We start from the raw sequence: 14,470 nt of genomic DNA, 5'->3' as shown, positions 1-14,470 counted from the left end.
CGAGCGATTCGATCGCATTCGGCAGGCATTAAAGGCGAAAAGGCGAACGAAATAAAAAGTCTCGGAGTCGAGAGAGCGCACGAGTGAAAAGAATAAGGGCGCCGTGTGAGCCCTCCGGTAGCGTATAAACGTAGCGAGGCATAGAAGGGTCCGTGGCTGGGCGTTCTTTGAGATGGTTGATCGCTCCGCGGCGCGGAATCAATATTGTTGGATTGCTTCGATAACGCCTCGTAAATATAATAAAGCCTTCCAACCCCTCCCTATACCCTTGCCCCACGTAGTGTCTCGCGCAAGGCAGAGAAACTGTTCAAGAAGAGATAATGGTCGGAGCCCTGGGCATCCAATGGGCCGGTTGGTGGGGACACGTTGGGCTAGGGCCCCATCACAACCCTCCATCGCAACTCCTCGTCTCGCTCTATCCATATCGTTTCTCACTCTTTCTCTCTCTTTCTCTCTTTCTCCTTTTCTCCCTATCTGTTTTACTCCCTCTCCGTCTGCCTCACGGATCCCTCACCACGACGCGTCGCGGGCAGACCCGGCAGACCTGCCGAGCACCAGAAGAGTCGACTCAGTGAGTTTCAGCCCGAGCCGGCGAACGCTTGGCTCTCTCTCTCTCACGGTGCGCTCGCCCGTACCGTCCATTCCCCGAGAACGTCCGTGACGATCCCCGAAGACTACTTGGTGGCTGTGTGTGGTCCCGGTCCTTTTTTCTTACCGGGTGGGATTCTGTGCGGCCCGATAACAAGGACGACGCGAGTCATCTACGATTGTCATTCGGGCAATAGCTTTTAGAGTGACTTATTCACTCTAACTAAAGAAGCTAAGTGAAACTGATTCCGATTTTGTAGTTCGCAGGCGCCTTGTAGTCGGCGGAGTCGGATGGCTTGCGGTGATTAGGATCGACGTAAGATTCTTAAAACGCGACTCTAATTTCAACAACGAGTGCACTTGTAATCTTGACCGGATTGTCATTCGCCTGCGGATTCCCACCGAAAGCACGTGTGGAGACTTCGACGACCGATACGGAGGATGTCACGCTCCATGGACCACCCCAGCTGCCGCGGCCGTCGCCGTGTCGCGGTGGCGACGACCCTGCCGGCGAACTTGTGGTGAACATCTCGCGTGTGCGTAATTCCCCTCGTAATTCTGCCGTATACCAACGTAGAGCGATATAGAAGAGCGACGTGGTGTGACTCTCGGTTAGTGTCATTGGAGAGTCAATGAGGCTCCAGAGAACGTGGAACGATCGCAGCGAGGCGCAGCCAACGTGGTCTTCGCAGTGAGATTGACCGGTTTTTTCGAGTGATATTTACGGAAGGAAGAAATCTCGATGTTGTTGTTGAATCAATCAGCGTGTGATTTATCCAAGGAAGAATATCGCGTGAATATTGCGCGCACGTAGCGTGTTTTCTACGAGTGACAGTAAGCGTTTGATGTGCGTTGCCTCCTTATCTACGTTCTCACACGACGCCCATGGAAATTTGTGCTAATCACGGATTAATGCATGTTGGAAATTGCAGCATGGAGGACATAAGTGTGAGTATTACGTATTACTTCTGTTTTATGTTCATAAAAGCGAAAATGGAACTTATAAGCTTTTCCCGCCACTCCCATTCGTCGTGATAATTAATTGCACAATTTCGTTCGATATGATTCGATATGATTTATCGATGATCGCGATACCATAAATGCGAAGGTTGAAATTCTATCAAACGTCAAATATATCGCGAAAATATTGACCAAATATCTCGTTCATTCTTTGTATTTTCAAATATATAATTGCATATTCAAATATATTAAAATTACTCGTTCAGATAATGCGAATATTTTATTGCCTATTATTATTTCATTTTCAGATCACTAGTGTTTTTGAAGAATTTTTTCGTTTTTATTTATATGATCATGAGAGTTTAATAAATCTTAATTAAATCACATTTACTTTAACTAATTCACTTACCGAGATAAGAATGAGAACCGAGATAAGAATCGACGAATAGAAAAGGAATAACATGCGATATGCATTCTAATATAAATTCATGTCGAGCTTTCGTTCGTCTTTGCCACGCCAAAGGCGCCGTAGTAAAAATCGCAAAACAACGAACTGAAGTATGAGAAACGAGTTCGTCTACTTCGCCAAAAGTATCCCGAGATGGATCACCGTCGCATCTGACAGCCGGTGTATTAAGGCAGCGACAGACAAATTTCCGCCGGGCGGAGCGCAAAAAACGGCCTTCTCGCGGAGACGAGGATGGATTTGGTCGCTCGTTGCACCCCGGTCGATTAGTCTCGGGAGACACGGTAGCCGGTGCTGGATCCCCATCGTCCGGAGGCCGCGTGTACACACGCGTGCCCCGCATGCACGCGAAGACGCGCCGAGCGCGCGTCGAACGGCGAGCTTATTAGTTCGCATTGGCCGACTCTCACGCGTCTACCATACGGGACAATGCGCGGGGATTGCACATTGTTGTTTATATTTACGCGTCGCGGCATAAATCTTCGTTTAAGTCGCATTCAGCCGGCGTACGCTGAGAGCATGGCCGCGCACACATTCGCACACAGCCGGCTGCGAACGCGAACGCGCGCGTATGGTTCGTCACGGATAACGCGCGGTCTTCATTAAACTTAACTTCTTTGCGTGCCAACCAGCCATTAAGGACACAGGACCGGCCTACGACTAATTTGTACTGTAAATGAGATCTCGAGGATCGTTACTCGCGTGAAACAACGTCATTCTAACGGTCGCAGCCCGCTGCTACATGATTATCGCTTTTGGTTGAATGAGTGAATCGCTAAACATTATTTGACGTTTATTTTTATCATCTTTTCTTTTCCAACTTGTTTCCATAATATATGAGCAAGTGCGACATAATTGATTTATCAAAAATTTAAATTTTGTAAAATTTATCAGTCTACACGAGATAAAGTTTTAAGATTGCTTTGGAACTTGAAAATGACGTAAAACGTATTACATATGTTTATACGAATAGAAAAACTGACAATATATTGCACAACGGGAAGTAAATTTTTTAACTAAAAACTGATATATATTTATAATTATTTTTCGCCAAATGTTTTCATGTTTTTTTTTTTAAATAAATAGTAATATTTTAATAGACTGAATAATTTAATAATAGTTAGAAAGAACGGAGTATAATAATTATTAATTTAATTTATCAATCTATACATGTTCACTGATTATATTTGTTAGCGTTGCAAAAAGTTCATTAATAATTTACTGTATATAATAATATAAGTAAGTCCTAGCGAAAACAATGTTTGAATTGCTTAATATTAGCAAACGTTGATATTGTATATATAATATAGGGTATTTTATCCGGCTTAGTATTCAGCTTAGTATTCAACCTATTAATGAAGCACAACTACATTTTCGACTGAGACAATGGCCCTCCCTATCACCGTATCTCCGTATAGCGAATAATGCTTCCGAGATTAAGACATTATTTGCGAGATACACTTACATCGCGTGGCATTCTGTGTATAGTAATGACGGCGTACCGCTTTCGGGATTGTCTATGCGTACGCGAAAGAGAGAGACGGGCTGTGATAACTACCTTCGGTTTGCGTTCTCTCTGAAGCAATTTTCACCGACTAACTGACCTGCTTATATGTGCCGCGATCAAGACCGCCCATCCTCGGAGCATTTATATCGCTGTAGCGGCCGAGAAGTACGGACGTACGTAATATTTTGCCTAGGCACGAGCATCGCTCGGGATGTACAGCTATCGGTAAATTATGGCCATTAAATTATGAATATAGCGGCGTGCGCGTTTTACGAGAATTATTTTGCCATGTAAAGGGGAATTTATTCCTCGTGCGAACATTAATTCTTCGTGCGAATAATGGCAAGGTGAAGTGCCGAGATGCGGACCTAGCAAATCGATCGTGGATCGAAATCACGCCGTAACATCAGCGGGCACATGTAAGTTCGACATTTTTCAATGCGATTGACAAACGCGATTTCAATGCAGATAATTTACGCCGTTAAATCGGCTCGATCTGAACTTATCTATTAAATTATTATATTATTATATTATTATCAATTAAAGAATACGCGTTTCAAAAGATGGAGACTCGATCATAATCGCCCCGTTAAAAGTTTACGATTATGTAACTTTATAGCATATTAAATTAAGAAAGTAATGGTCAATAATACATGCTGATTATAAATTATCGTAATGTCAGCAATGTCTAGCGTGCCGCAGATAACAATGATACGAACATAATAGTACGATTCTTTAATAAAATAGAAAAATTCGATGTTGCAGCTTTTTCTCCAAAGTAACATAAATTACAAATACATTAATGAGATTCTACCGGTGATATTCACAACTTCAAAAGAAGATATAGCTTTATTAAAATATCGTTAAATGGCAGGTGCGTTCTTAGAGATTGACATATTTGATCAGATCTATCAACGCTATGCTTTGAACAGTTAGATGATTTCTGCCACAATCTTGACTGGTTACTTGATTCTATACACCACGTAATCTTCTCGTTTTTCCCGAAGAAAATTGTGGCGTATCGTATGGCTTCGATTACCTGCTGCCTATACAAACACCTTAGAGTGTACATACATGAACCCTTAGGATGATGTCCGAAGATGGATAGTCATGGAGAATCTGATGCAAATACATAAATTCTTAGTGCTATATACGATTATGTCTTCCCTCTACCTTTCTGGACGAATAAATGTTTTTCTCTGAGCTCACAAACAACATTCCACTCTAATTAAACTTCCACTCTAATTAAGAGTCGCCAATAAAAAAATGAAGCTAACAAAACGAGACAGACTTATATAGATAAAAAAAAATAGATGTTTGTTTTTCTAATAGTACAGCTTTTTGAAACATCTATAAAAATGAGCATATTATTATATTTTGGATTTTAAACATCTTATAGCATTTTGTCATAATGCTGTAGCTTCTTTCTTTTTTCTCGTTTTCTTCCTGTTTTCTTCACCTCCGTGTCTCGCCACATTCGGAATTCAGGTAGGGAGAGAGAGAGGCCCTCTCACGATTATCAAAGGGGAGGAGTCAGTGGCGCGAGGAAACAGCGTCAGCGGTCTTCGCGCCAGATAAATCTACGTCGCGATCTGCGTTCAAGAACGTCGTTACCTGCGTGTGTATACGCACGCTCGCTCGCGCGCGCGCACCTGCAGGCTTCGAATGTGCGTGCCCGATTGTACAGGAGCGAGCTATCGTCCATCGCGATGGAGGTTTCCGAAGGTACGTCGGACTTAACAATGTGAAGAGGCGACCATATGGACCAGCTGTTACTGATATCACCCTAACTCAAATTTTGTTTTTCATGGAGAAATGAGTTGATGAATTATGATAATGTTTATAATATGGGCTTATTTCGCTGGAAAAAGAGATGGTATTTTAGCCAGATGAATCTAGTGACCAATATTAACTGACTCGTATTTGAGTGTTACAATTATACTGAATAGAAATTTTACATTGTGTGCGTGAAAGAAACGAAAGCAATATTTCATGACTGAATGCATGATATTATAATTGGCCTATCGGAAATCACTAATTACAAATTAGGTGATTGTTTAAAAATAACGCATACATTAGGGGTGCAAGATATTATCGTATTTCGATATGAAAAGAATGATTTTGCTAAAATAATCTAAAAATTTAGCCAGTAACACTTCAAAATAATGTCGTTAAACCGAGCGTTAAACTATCAAAATAATTATGTAAAGAACTTAAACATGGTGGATAATGTTACAAAAAATTTTGACATTTTACAAGCTTGTGCTTGTTCTTCATTATTATTGTTAAAGTCAAACAAAGGTGTTTTCAGAGTGCTTTATTTATCAAATTTTTAGATACTTCAGCAAAAGCTTCTTTCCGAGAACGGTTAACTATTCTATTGACAGGTTATTCTATTGTAGGTTACAGCAGCGAAAGTAGAAATACTAGTGATGTAGAAGTTGCTTTCGTCGGGAGTAGCTTTCATAAATAATGTATTTTCTGACACAGATGCGTAATCGATGCACCTGTATATCGCGCAAAACTCGTTGCGCGATTTACCTACTCCTGTCATCCGATTCGATTACCGTAAGAACCGGATTTCTGCATGATTGTCGAGAAATATGTATGTATGCCGACAAGGTGACTTTTGCGTCGAGTTGATACACGAGTCAAATCAACGATTCAGAAATTCAACCGGGTACCTACCCTACCGCTTTCTGTAGTCTATCGTTGGACGAGTACACGAATCACCTGCTTATCTAATGCCGTCAAGACTACGTGACTACATGTTCTTGAGAGCACACATCTCGCATCTCATTATGGTCGTTGAGGCCTTGTAAATTGCAAAACTGTTTCTCGCGTTAGTGGATTTTACAATTCAAAAATAAAAATACTGCTTACTCAGAAGCTTACAAAGCGGACGTGTCGCGTGCTTTCTGAAATATTTTAAAATAAAAGATAAGAATTATTTTAGACCGCATGAAAAACACAATCAATATTAAAAATTAAATGCCTACAACGGTCAAAAGCTGGATCTTTAATGCTTAAGGCTCCTGAGTCATTTCAGCCATATTAAATCGTGACGTCATAAGTGAGAAATGAAATCAATACGTTGATTTTTCTTGCGTACTATTCGTAATAAATAAAAAGAATTTGGATGAAACGAAATGATAAGATCACTTTGAAATACTGTAAAAATTATTTTTATTCTCCTTATCTCCCCTGATAGTCGGATAGTCGAAAAAAACTCATGAAGTGAAAATAGAGTACGCATGCACATTGAGTAAAACCTAGTAAACGCACTTTACGTGCTTTTTATGACTATTTACTGACTGTTAAGGGAAATAAGGATAATTTTCGTCCACTTTTACAAGTGTTTTAAAGCGATCTTATCATTTCATTTCATCCAAATCTCTTTATCAAATAGCATGCAAGAAAACTAATGTGTCGCTTTACATTTCTCGCTTATGACATTACGATTCAATATGGAGTGAGTACTCAGGAATCTTAAATAATTCAATATAAGGGGGTGAGGGTTATATATATGTATATATATATATACTATATATGTGTATGCATATATACCATATTCATTAGTCATTCGAACTGGCGCCGAATTGGTTTTCCGAATTTATAAACGCAATTAAATTATTATAAAACAATAAACGATCTAATAAACGATTAATAAGGAGCACATTCAGACGTAAATTACGTTATAAACTAATGAAAGCTCTGTAGACTCGAAACGTTTTTATTATGTAGTCCTTATTTGAAATATATTTTAATCTAAGATTTGAATGTGCTCGTTATTGGTCGTTTATTACATATTATTTTATTGTGCAAACTTTCGAGCCTTATATTTTATTTATTATTATTAAATTACTATAATCACGAAATAAAAGACGCACAATTTCTTTGCGACGGTGTCAATTATAAAACATCCTATCCTCGTTCGATACTTTTCACACATCTGTTGTTTTCCTACAAACACTGAATATCGAACGGAAGCCTGCGAACCGCAGACATATTTCATCCTCGTACCAAGCTTGCAAGACGTTTTTACGTTGTCAGCTGCTGCGTTTTCCTGTTAGCAGGCGGAGCGATGTCTAGTTTGGGAAACTATCGACACTGCGGGAGAGACAGGGACAATGAAAAGTGAGTCATCGGTAAAATGTGCGACTCGACCCGACGTGTACTCAAGTTTCCTCCCTCGGGGACTCCAGCTAATTGGCAGTTACTTTCCATCCCGAAGTCTACTGGCGTTGGCGTTATACGCAGTAGGCGCGCATGCATATGTATGTATCGCGACGTAGCTTCCCTGGAAATTCTTGGTACGCGGATTTACGCGATAGGATGCCCCTGCGACCCTAGGTTAGCAACGACGAGAAAGGCAAAGCACGGCGCGAGAGACCTTGTTCTAGGTTCTTAACAGCGGGATACTATTCGACGGGGAGAGTAAGAATGGCAAAGTATTTACAGTTTACACCCCATTCGTTGCGTAAATGATCGTGAGTGCTTAGGTCTTACCGAGGACGAAAATTATCCTGCGTTTAAGACCATAAATTTGTGCAACGTAGAACGTATGCAGGCGACAACGAAGGCATATCGTATTCTGAAATTACTTTCAATGGTAAGTGCATAACAGTAATAAAATTGTGTTACTATTAGATTCCGTTTTGAAGTAACACAAGAAAGTATCAAATTTATCCAGACTATCATTTTTTTTTTTAAATAAGCAAAGAAGGTCAAAGCTAATTTTGATATCTAATATTTTTGTATTAATTTTTACAAACTTTGATGAAGCAAAGTATGCGCTGTTAGTCTTGAAACACAGTTCTAAACTGAAGCTGGAATTTACACAAAAAATATTATTAGGCACCAAGACTCGCTTTGATCGAATATAATCTTCTTTGTTTTTCTGAATTTCTGAATAATGTCTGCTTACATTACTTCAAAACAAAATATTTAACGTATATTAACAATTATAACATATACAATTTTATTATTTGTGTTAATATTCGTTTATTTGTATTGAATATTCACGTCAATTTTCATTTACCACTGTTTACCCAGACTAAATTAGTATACCAAGGTTAGAAGAACCATAAATTAGCGTACTTATTCAAACTGTCATTTCAATATCGTTAATCGAATTGTATGTAACCGATCACTCGCCGGGGCTTGTAAAACTGACAAGATCGTAAACATTAGGCGCGAGCAATAAATTTTACAAACGCGCTGCATATTCATATCCGTCACACAGTACCGTTCGAAATTCTTTACGCGCGGTTGATGGCGCTACACGGTTGCTGATCATCGCAAAAAGAATATCCCTCCTAAAGATGAATCCGGCAAGAAGTCTCATTACCTTCTTCTCGAAATTTATCTTCCTCGTACAAGACAGCGCGGTCGACATGGCTGGATCGTCCGACGTATTACGCGCGAATACTTATTCGCGTCATTATCGGTACTTAATCATCGGCGGAAAAACAGCTATGCCACGCCTTTTGCCCACCTCGACGATGGCAATCGCAAGTGACTTTACTATGCAGTCTCGCCGACTGAAAACGCACAGTTTATCGAAATCCTCTCAAGAATTCGACATCGAGTATCTCTCATACCTTAATTAGAAGGACTTCGAGCGACACGAGGAAAGGAAGAACTAGCGAAAGGATGCTATCCAGGATTCTCTCTCTTTCTCTCTCTTTACCTTCTCTTTATCTCACAGGAGGCGAGATGCGCAGCGAATCATGCATTATGTATAATGCGGATATATACCCGGGTACCGAACGCCTAGGTATATTTCCTTGACTCAAGTAACGCGCCGCGCAACGTCGGTACCTGTATTTATAGAGGTACGCAAATTGGCTGCAACCGCCGCGTCGAAGCAACGCAAATGCCTCGTCGGCGCGGAATATGCAAGCCATCATCGTGAAATCGACTTGCTGCGCTCTTGCTCCCGTGGCGTCTCTGCTGAATAATTATAATTGTTAATCGCGTTGAGAGTGCGTGAACAAAAGACTCGTAGAAGCGCTAATCTCGATGTTACATTTATGATTTTTCCTCCGATATCATGTAATTATTAATTATTAAGAAGCTTCGCATTTAGTATTACGAGCTTTCCGATTATATTAATTTTATATCTCTCTTATTCTATTTCTCGAGAAATGATATATCTCTATTTTTTAGAAAAAAAGTAAAATATTGATATTATACGTTTTCAGACATATCAATAATTTTGTTAGCCATAATATATCAGAAAAAGTTCAAATTTAACAAGTGAAATTTACAAATTTTATAATTTATATATAATTTATAAATCAAATTAATAATAGTTATATATTTTAATAAAATACTTGATGATTGAACAATGAGAATTAAATATTTTTTAAATGATCAATAAATTAATAACAAAATATGTTAATATATGTTTAAACTAAATCAGCATTCTCGAAAGACATTGATATTATTATTTCTATTATATATACATGGATTGATAGGAGCTAATCAAATGCACTCTTATTGAATAGATATGATATTATATTATCGCATATAATGTAATTATATACATGCATCATATGTTGCGTGTATTTTAAAACTAGTATTTACACATTAATTTGTACGTAACGTCACGCGAGGTAAAGTCATAACATACCCTGGCGCCAAAGAAATATTAACTGGCTTTAAATTGGGCGAATGAAACAAGGTTGAATAATTTCGCAACATGTATCGCGTGTTACAATGCAACAGTCCAGACCAAAAAGAAGAGAAAGCATGTTCACGTTCTCGTTTCTTCCATCAGAAAAATATAGCCATTCGAATATCTTGCACGAAAAGTTCTTATAATCAACAGATCATTTATACTTCAATCTTCAGTAATGATCCATTTATGGAAATTTTTTCAGCGATTATGTATGTAATAAAGATAAAGAAAACTTTTATGCATGATACGACATTCTGATACGCAATTTCATCGGTCATTTCATTTCCGGTGGGCGATTCTTCTTGCAACATAAATTCTTTATATAAATGGATATATCGAATTCTGTTATAGCAACCCTTCTGTTATTGTCATCCCACGAAATAGCATTGATGTACCATTGAAAGTTAACTGTTTATAGCAAGCGCGAATTATTATCGTGAATACAAACGGTGATAAATTTATGGAAGATTTGGGAAAAATTGCGAAATAGGACTCCATTGTTATTGTTTCACTGCGGGCGAAACCTACTTCAGTCTATTCAGCTAGCAGATCATAATTTCTCTGCATTGAGTAACATCCGTGAATATTCACTGCGTACTTGAATGTTTCTCACAAGGTGATGTTTCATTGTATCTCTGGCACATATATATAATAAACATTTGAATAGATCGCGTATGTAGATAATGTAATGGTACGAAATACGAAAGCAAGGCGGCAGTGTGTGGTTTGCTATCTAATTATATAATAGTAATATGATTTATTATCATATGAATGTTATTATTATAAAGTATTTTGTATAATGTAACATTTTCGCGCTATATAAATTAATTTATGTAAAAAATAGTTTGAGTAATATGTTTTCCATTATCATCAAAAATATCTATTGTGATTAAAAACAACTGAACATCGATATAAAAAAATAGAAACATTATTATTATAGAGTTAAAAAGCTATTATTCTCATGAAAAAGATAGTGTTGATGTAAAAGTTTAGCTGTTAGATACAGATTTGAAAATAATTATATAGGATACTCAAATTATGGGGTTGCAAAAATGTCAAAATTTTTTATAACATTGCCCATCATGTCTAAGATTCTTGTGTAATTTGATGATTCAACAAAAATACTTTCATCTGTATCAACACTCAGAAAAAAATTGTTCATTTAACTAAATTATTTTAGTTCGTCTTTATTTTTTTCGTTAAGAGAATATATTTAAGTTAAATATAATATATTAATACAAACACTTTATCGAAAGAAATAAAGATATGTTAAAGATATACTAAATTAATTTAACCAAACGAACAATTTGTTTGTATTTAAACTTTTACATATTTCAGCAAAATTTTTTCTATGTTCTTAACTGAATAAATTTTATATTTTACTAGTTTATATTTCATTTTATTTAATACGACATTGCCTCGTTTCTGATAAAGTTAACACTGAAGTGACGATTAATTAGCAATCTGTCGCAAATCATACCATAACGTTATCAGATATCCAATTTTCCATCGACAATTCCGCATCACTCAATCAAGTCTACAACATGTTCAGAACGTGCACGCACTAGATTGAGTGCACATGCAAGGCGATACTCGTCAAGGTTAAATGTTAATTGACCGTCGCGAGCACGATATGCGATCGGCATCAAAACGACGCGGAATTATTAGCTGTATCGAGTATAAAATTAAGACGTAAACTGAGCTCAGTCTCTTTTCTCCCTTTCTCCTTTCTTTTTTTTTCATTCTCTTTCTTTGCTGTAATTCTCAGTACATGCGTAACCCTGTATTAGGGCCGTTACGTGCATAAATTCTCTTTCTCTCTTTCTCTCATAATCGATATATGACTCGCCAAAGCGAGCGTCGGCAGACCCTGAAGTCACGGTAAGCACGCGACATAAATAAGAAGTTACTTCGCTTTCCCGCCCCTCCAACTTGATTCGCTTCCCCGTCCTTTCCTCTCGCACACGTACGTACGCTCATAGATACGCGAACTTCGTGATTCAACCCTTGCCTCACCATCGTGACGATAAATGCCCTGGCAAAGACCCTGCCCTTTACTTCGTTAACCTCTGGCACAAGTATTAGCCGAGGCGAGCAAGTAAGACGTAACGGAGACGATAACTATGTCGTCAACGAAGAATAATATTTCAATGTTTCAAACACGTCCTAAGTTCTAATATGTGTGCAAAGTTATGATATAATATAAACTGATTATAAATTGTTATAAATACATAACACTTCTATGCTTCGATTGCAATAGTAAAAAATTAGTAATCACAAAATTATTACCGATTGAAAGATTCCGAATCAGTTTATATTGACTTAATAGACATAAATCAGCACGCTAATGTAAACAGAATCAGGTCCCAATATATATAGAGGATTAATACTTTTTATATGCTAATTTGTTCTAATCTAAATTTCACTGCTCTAACTGTTTATCAAAAAATCGTTTTAATCTAACTGTAATTAAAAACTTATATAAACTAGTGTATATTCAAAGCACATAATTAGCACAAAATTACAATATAAGTGTTTTTGAGATACTACCCGGTACAGGATTAAAAATGTAACTTCTGCTTCATCCGAACAAGCAATTTAAGACTTGTTCCGTCAAGAAATTATTGATAAGAAACAGAAACGCATTCTTTGCGCATCTGAAATCGTCGATTCGAGCATTTTATGATCACGATGATTCAAGAATATTTCATCAGAGCGCTTTGGAGCCGTTCCCCACGAAGCTAGATTTTCCTCTACCATAAGTACGTCATATATACGATAGTTGCATGGCTCGCGGCATCAATCAGGAGAGAAAGAGGAAAACTGCGCGGCACTCCACGGTCGCGAAGCCGCAGAGTGCTGCACTCAGCACTGGCTTGGTGGCCGCAGGGTGGCTGATATTCTTCTCGCTCAAGGTAGCCCTTGGCCCAGCTTAACTAACGCCTAACTCGACTTAAGTACGAGCCGGCTCGCATAAATGCAGGCAGACGATTTGGTTGCGCCTCGCCCCTGACATAAGGAAGTCCGTCTCTCGAAGGTGCTGGTCAGCGTTGCTGCTACGCTAATCGCTTACACGAAGAAATCAAGCGCCTGGTGCAACCGCGCCGTTCTTCGGTGCCGGGGCGCTGCCGCTAATTTTCCCCTCATTACAGTTGGATGCATTCTACGGGGCCCTTGCCGCCGCGTTGCGAAACTCGTTAGTGCAATTGCGAGCCGGGTGAATCGCGGCTCGCGAACGCTCCGGGCGGGACGCCCACGTGCGTAATGGCTGGTAGAGTCAAGGCTGTGTCAAGTGCGGCTTTAAAAAGGAGAGACTGAAATGCACCGGCGAGAGTCGGACTCATTGTCGAAGATTGATATACATTAGATACCTTTATAAACGGAGATCGACATGGATGTGAGGTCGATCCGCGGTATGATTAAATTACAGCGAGCAAGCGCGAAGAGTTTTAATGAATTCGAAATAAGATATCTGCGAGTTGCAGAAATAATTTCGACTTATTGGATTGGAACAAAAGTTTGTAGCACTACTTCGCTACATTTGTATCGGGTCTACAGGTTTACTAAAAAAATTTTAGTAATTATATCATTCCAGCAAAATTTATGTTCTTTATGAATCTATATTTTAAATTGCAGTACGATGATTTTTAACTAAGTTGTGAGTAATTAAAATGTTCATTTTATTTACTTTATTTCCGTAGTAATAAAAAAATCTTAAGAACATCTTTTTGAAAAATAATTTTGTAGGAAAAACTTTAAACTTTCATTAAAATTATTTACCGCAGGTAAATCTCCGACAAATAATTCTGTTCAAAATTATAATTCAAACATCATGATAAGAATATTATACTGAAGGATTATTTTTACAGGCATTGCACGATTTCGCTGATACGGGAATCATGAATTGACCCTTGCGATGTATTATCAAGCCACGCTAATGATTATTTAGTAATTACGGCGGATGATTACAGAGTTTTCGGCGGCTGCGGCTGTGGCGGCGGTGAATGTAAAGTTGCGAGAACAGGATGAGTTTATCGTCGAGCTGGCAGCTTGATAAGTAGGGCATTATCTTCGCGTGGAAGACCATGGAAGACTCACAAAGATTGATGATCGACTGCTTTTTTACCGTGCATCTCGGTAATGAGCCTCGAACCGCGTAGATGACACGCGCTCTAATTACATTCATTCTCTATTGCACGCGTTGTGCGCATATAACGCATGCGTCCGGATGTGATTTATGTCGCATGCGGGGACTCTCTCTCTC

General features: G+C 38.6%; 1 protein-coding gene across 1 annotated transcript in view; it reads left to right on the top strand.

Moving 5' to 3' along the window:
• Positions 1–1,473: 1,473 nt before the first annotated feature.
• LOC108686016 (TSC22 domain family protein 1) overlaps positions 1,474–14,470 on the top strand; it is a 77,059-nt gene continuing 64,062 nt past the window's right edge. The window contains exon 1 of the mRNA XM_018191058.1: positions 1,474–1,536. Coding sequence (XP_018046547.1) covers positions 1,474–1,536 — 63 coding nt within the window. The remainder of the gene's footprint in view (positions 1,537–14,470) is intronic.

This window comes from Atta colombica, unplaced genomic scaffold, assembly GCF_001594045.1.
Source record: "Atta colombica isolate Treedump-2 unplaced genomic scaffold, Acol1.0 scaffold163, whole genome shotgun sequence".
NCBI classification, from domain to species: Eukaryota; Metazoa; Arthropoda; class Insecta; order Hymenoptera; family Formicidae; genus Atta; species Atta colombica.
The sequence above is the reverse complement of the archived record's forward strand: the minus strand, read 5'-3'. Positions and strand labels throughout refer to the sequence as shown.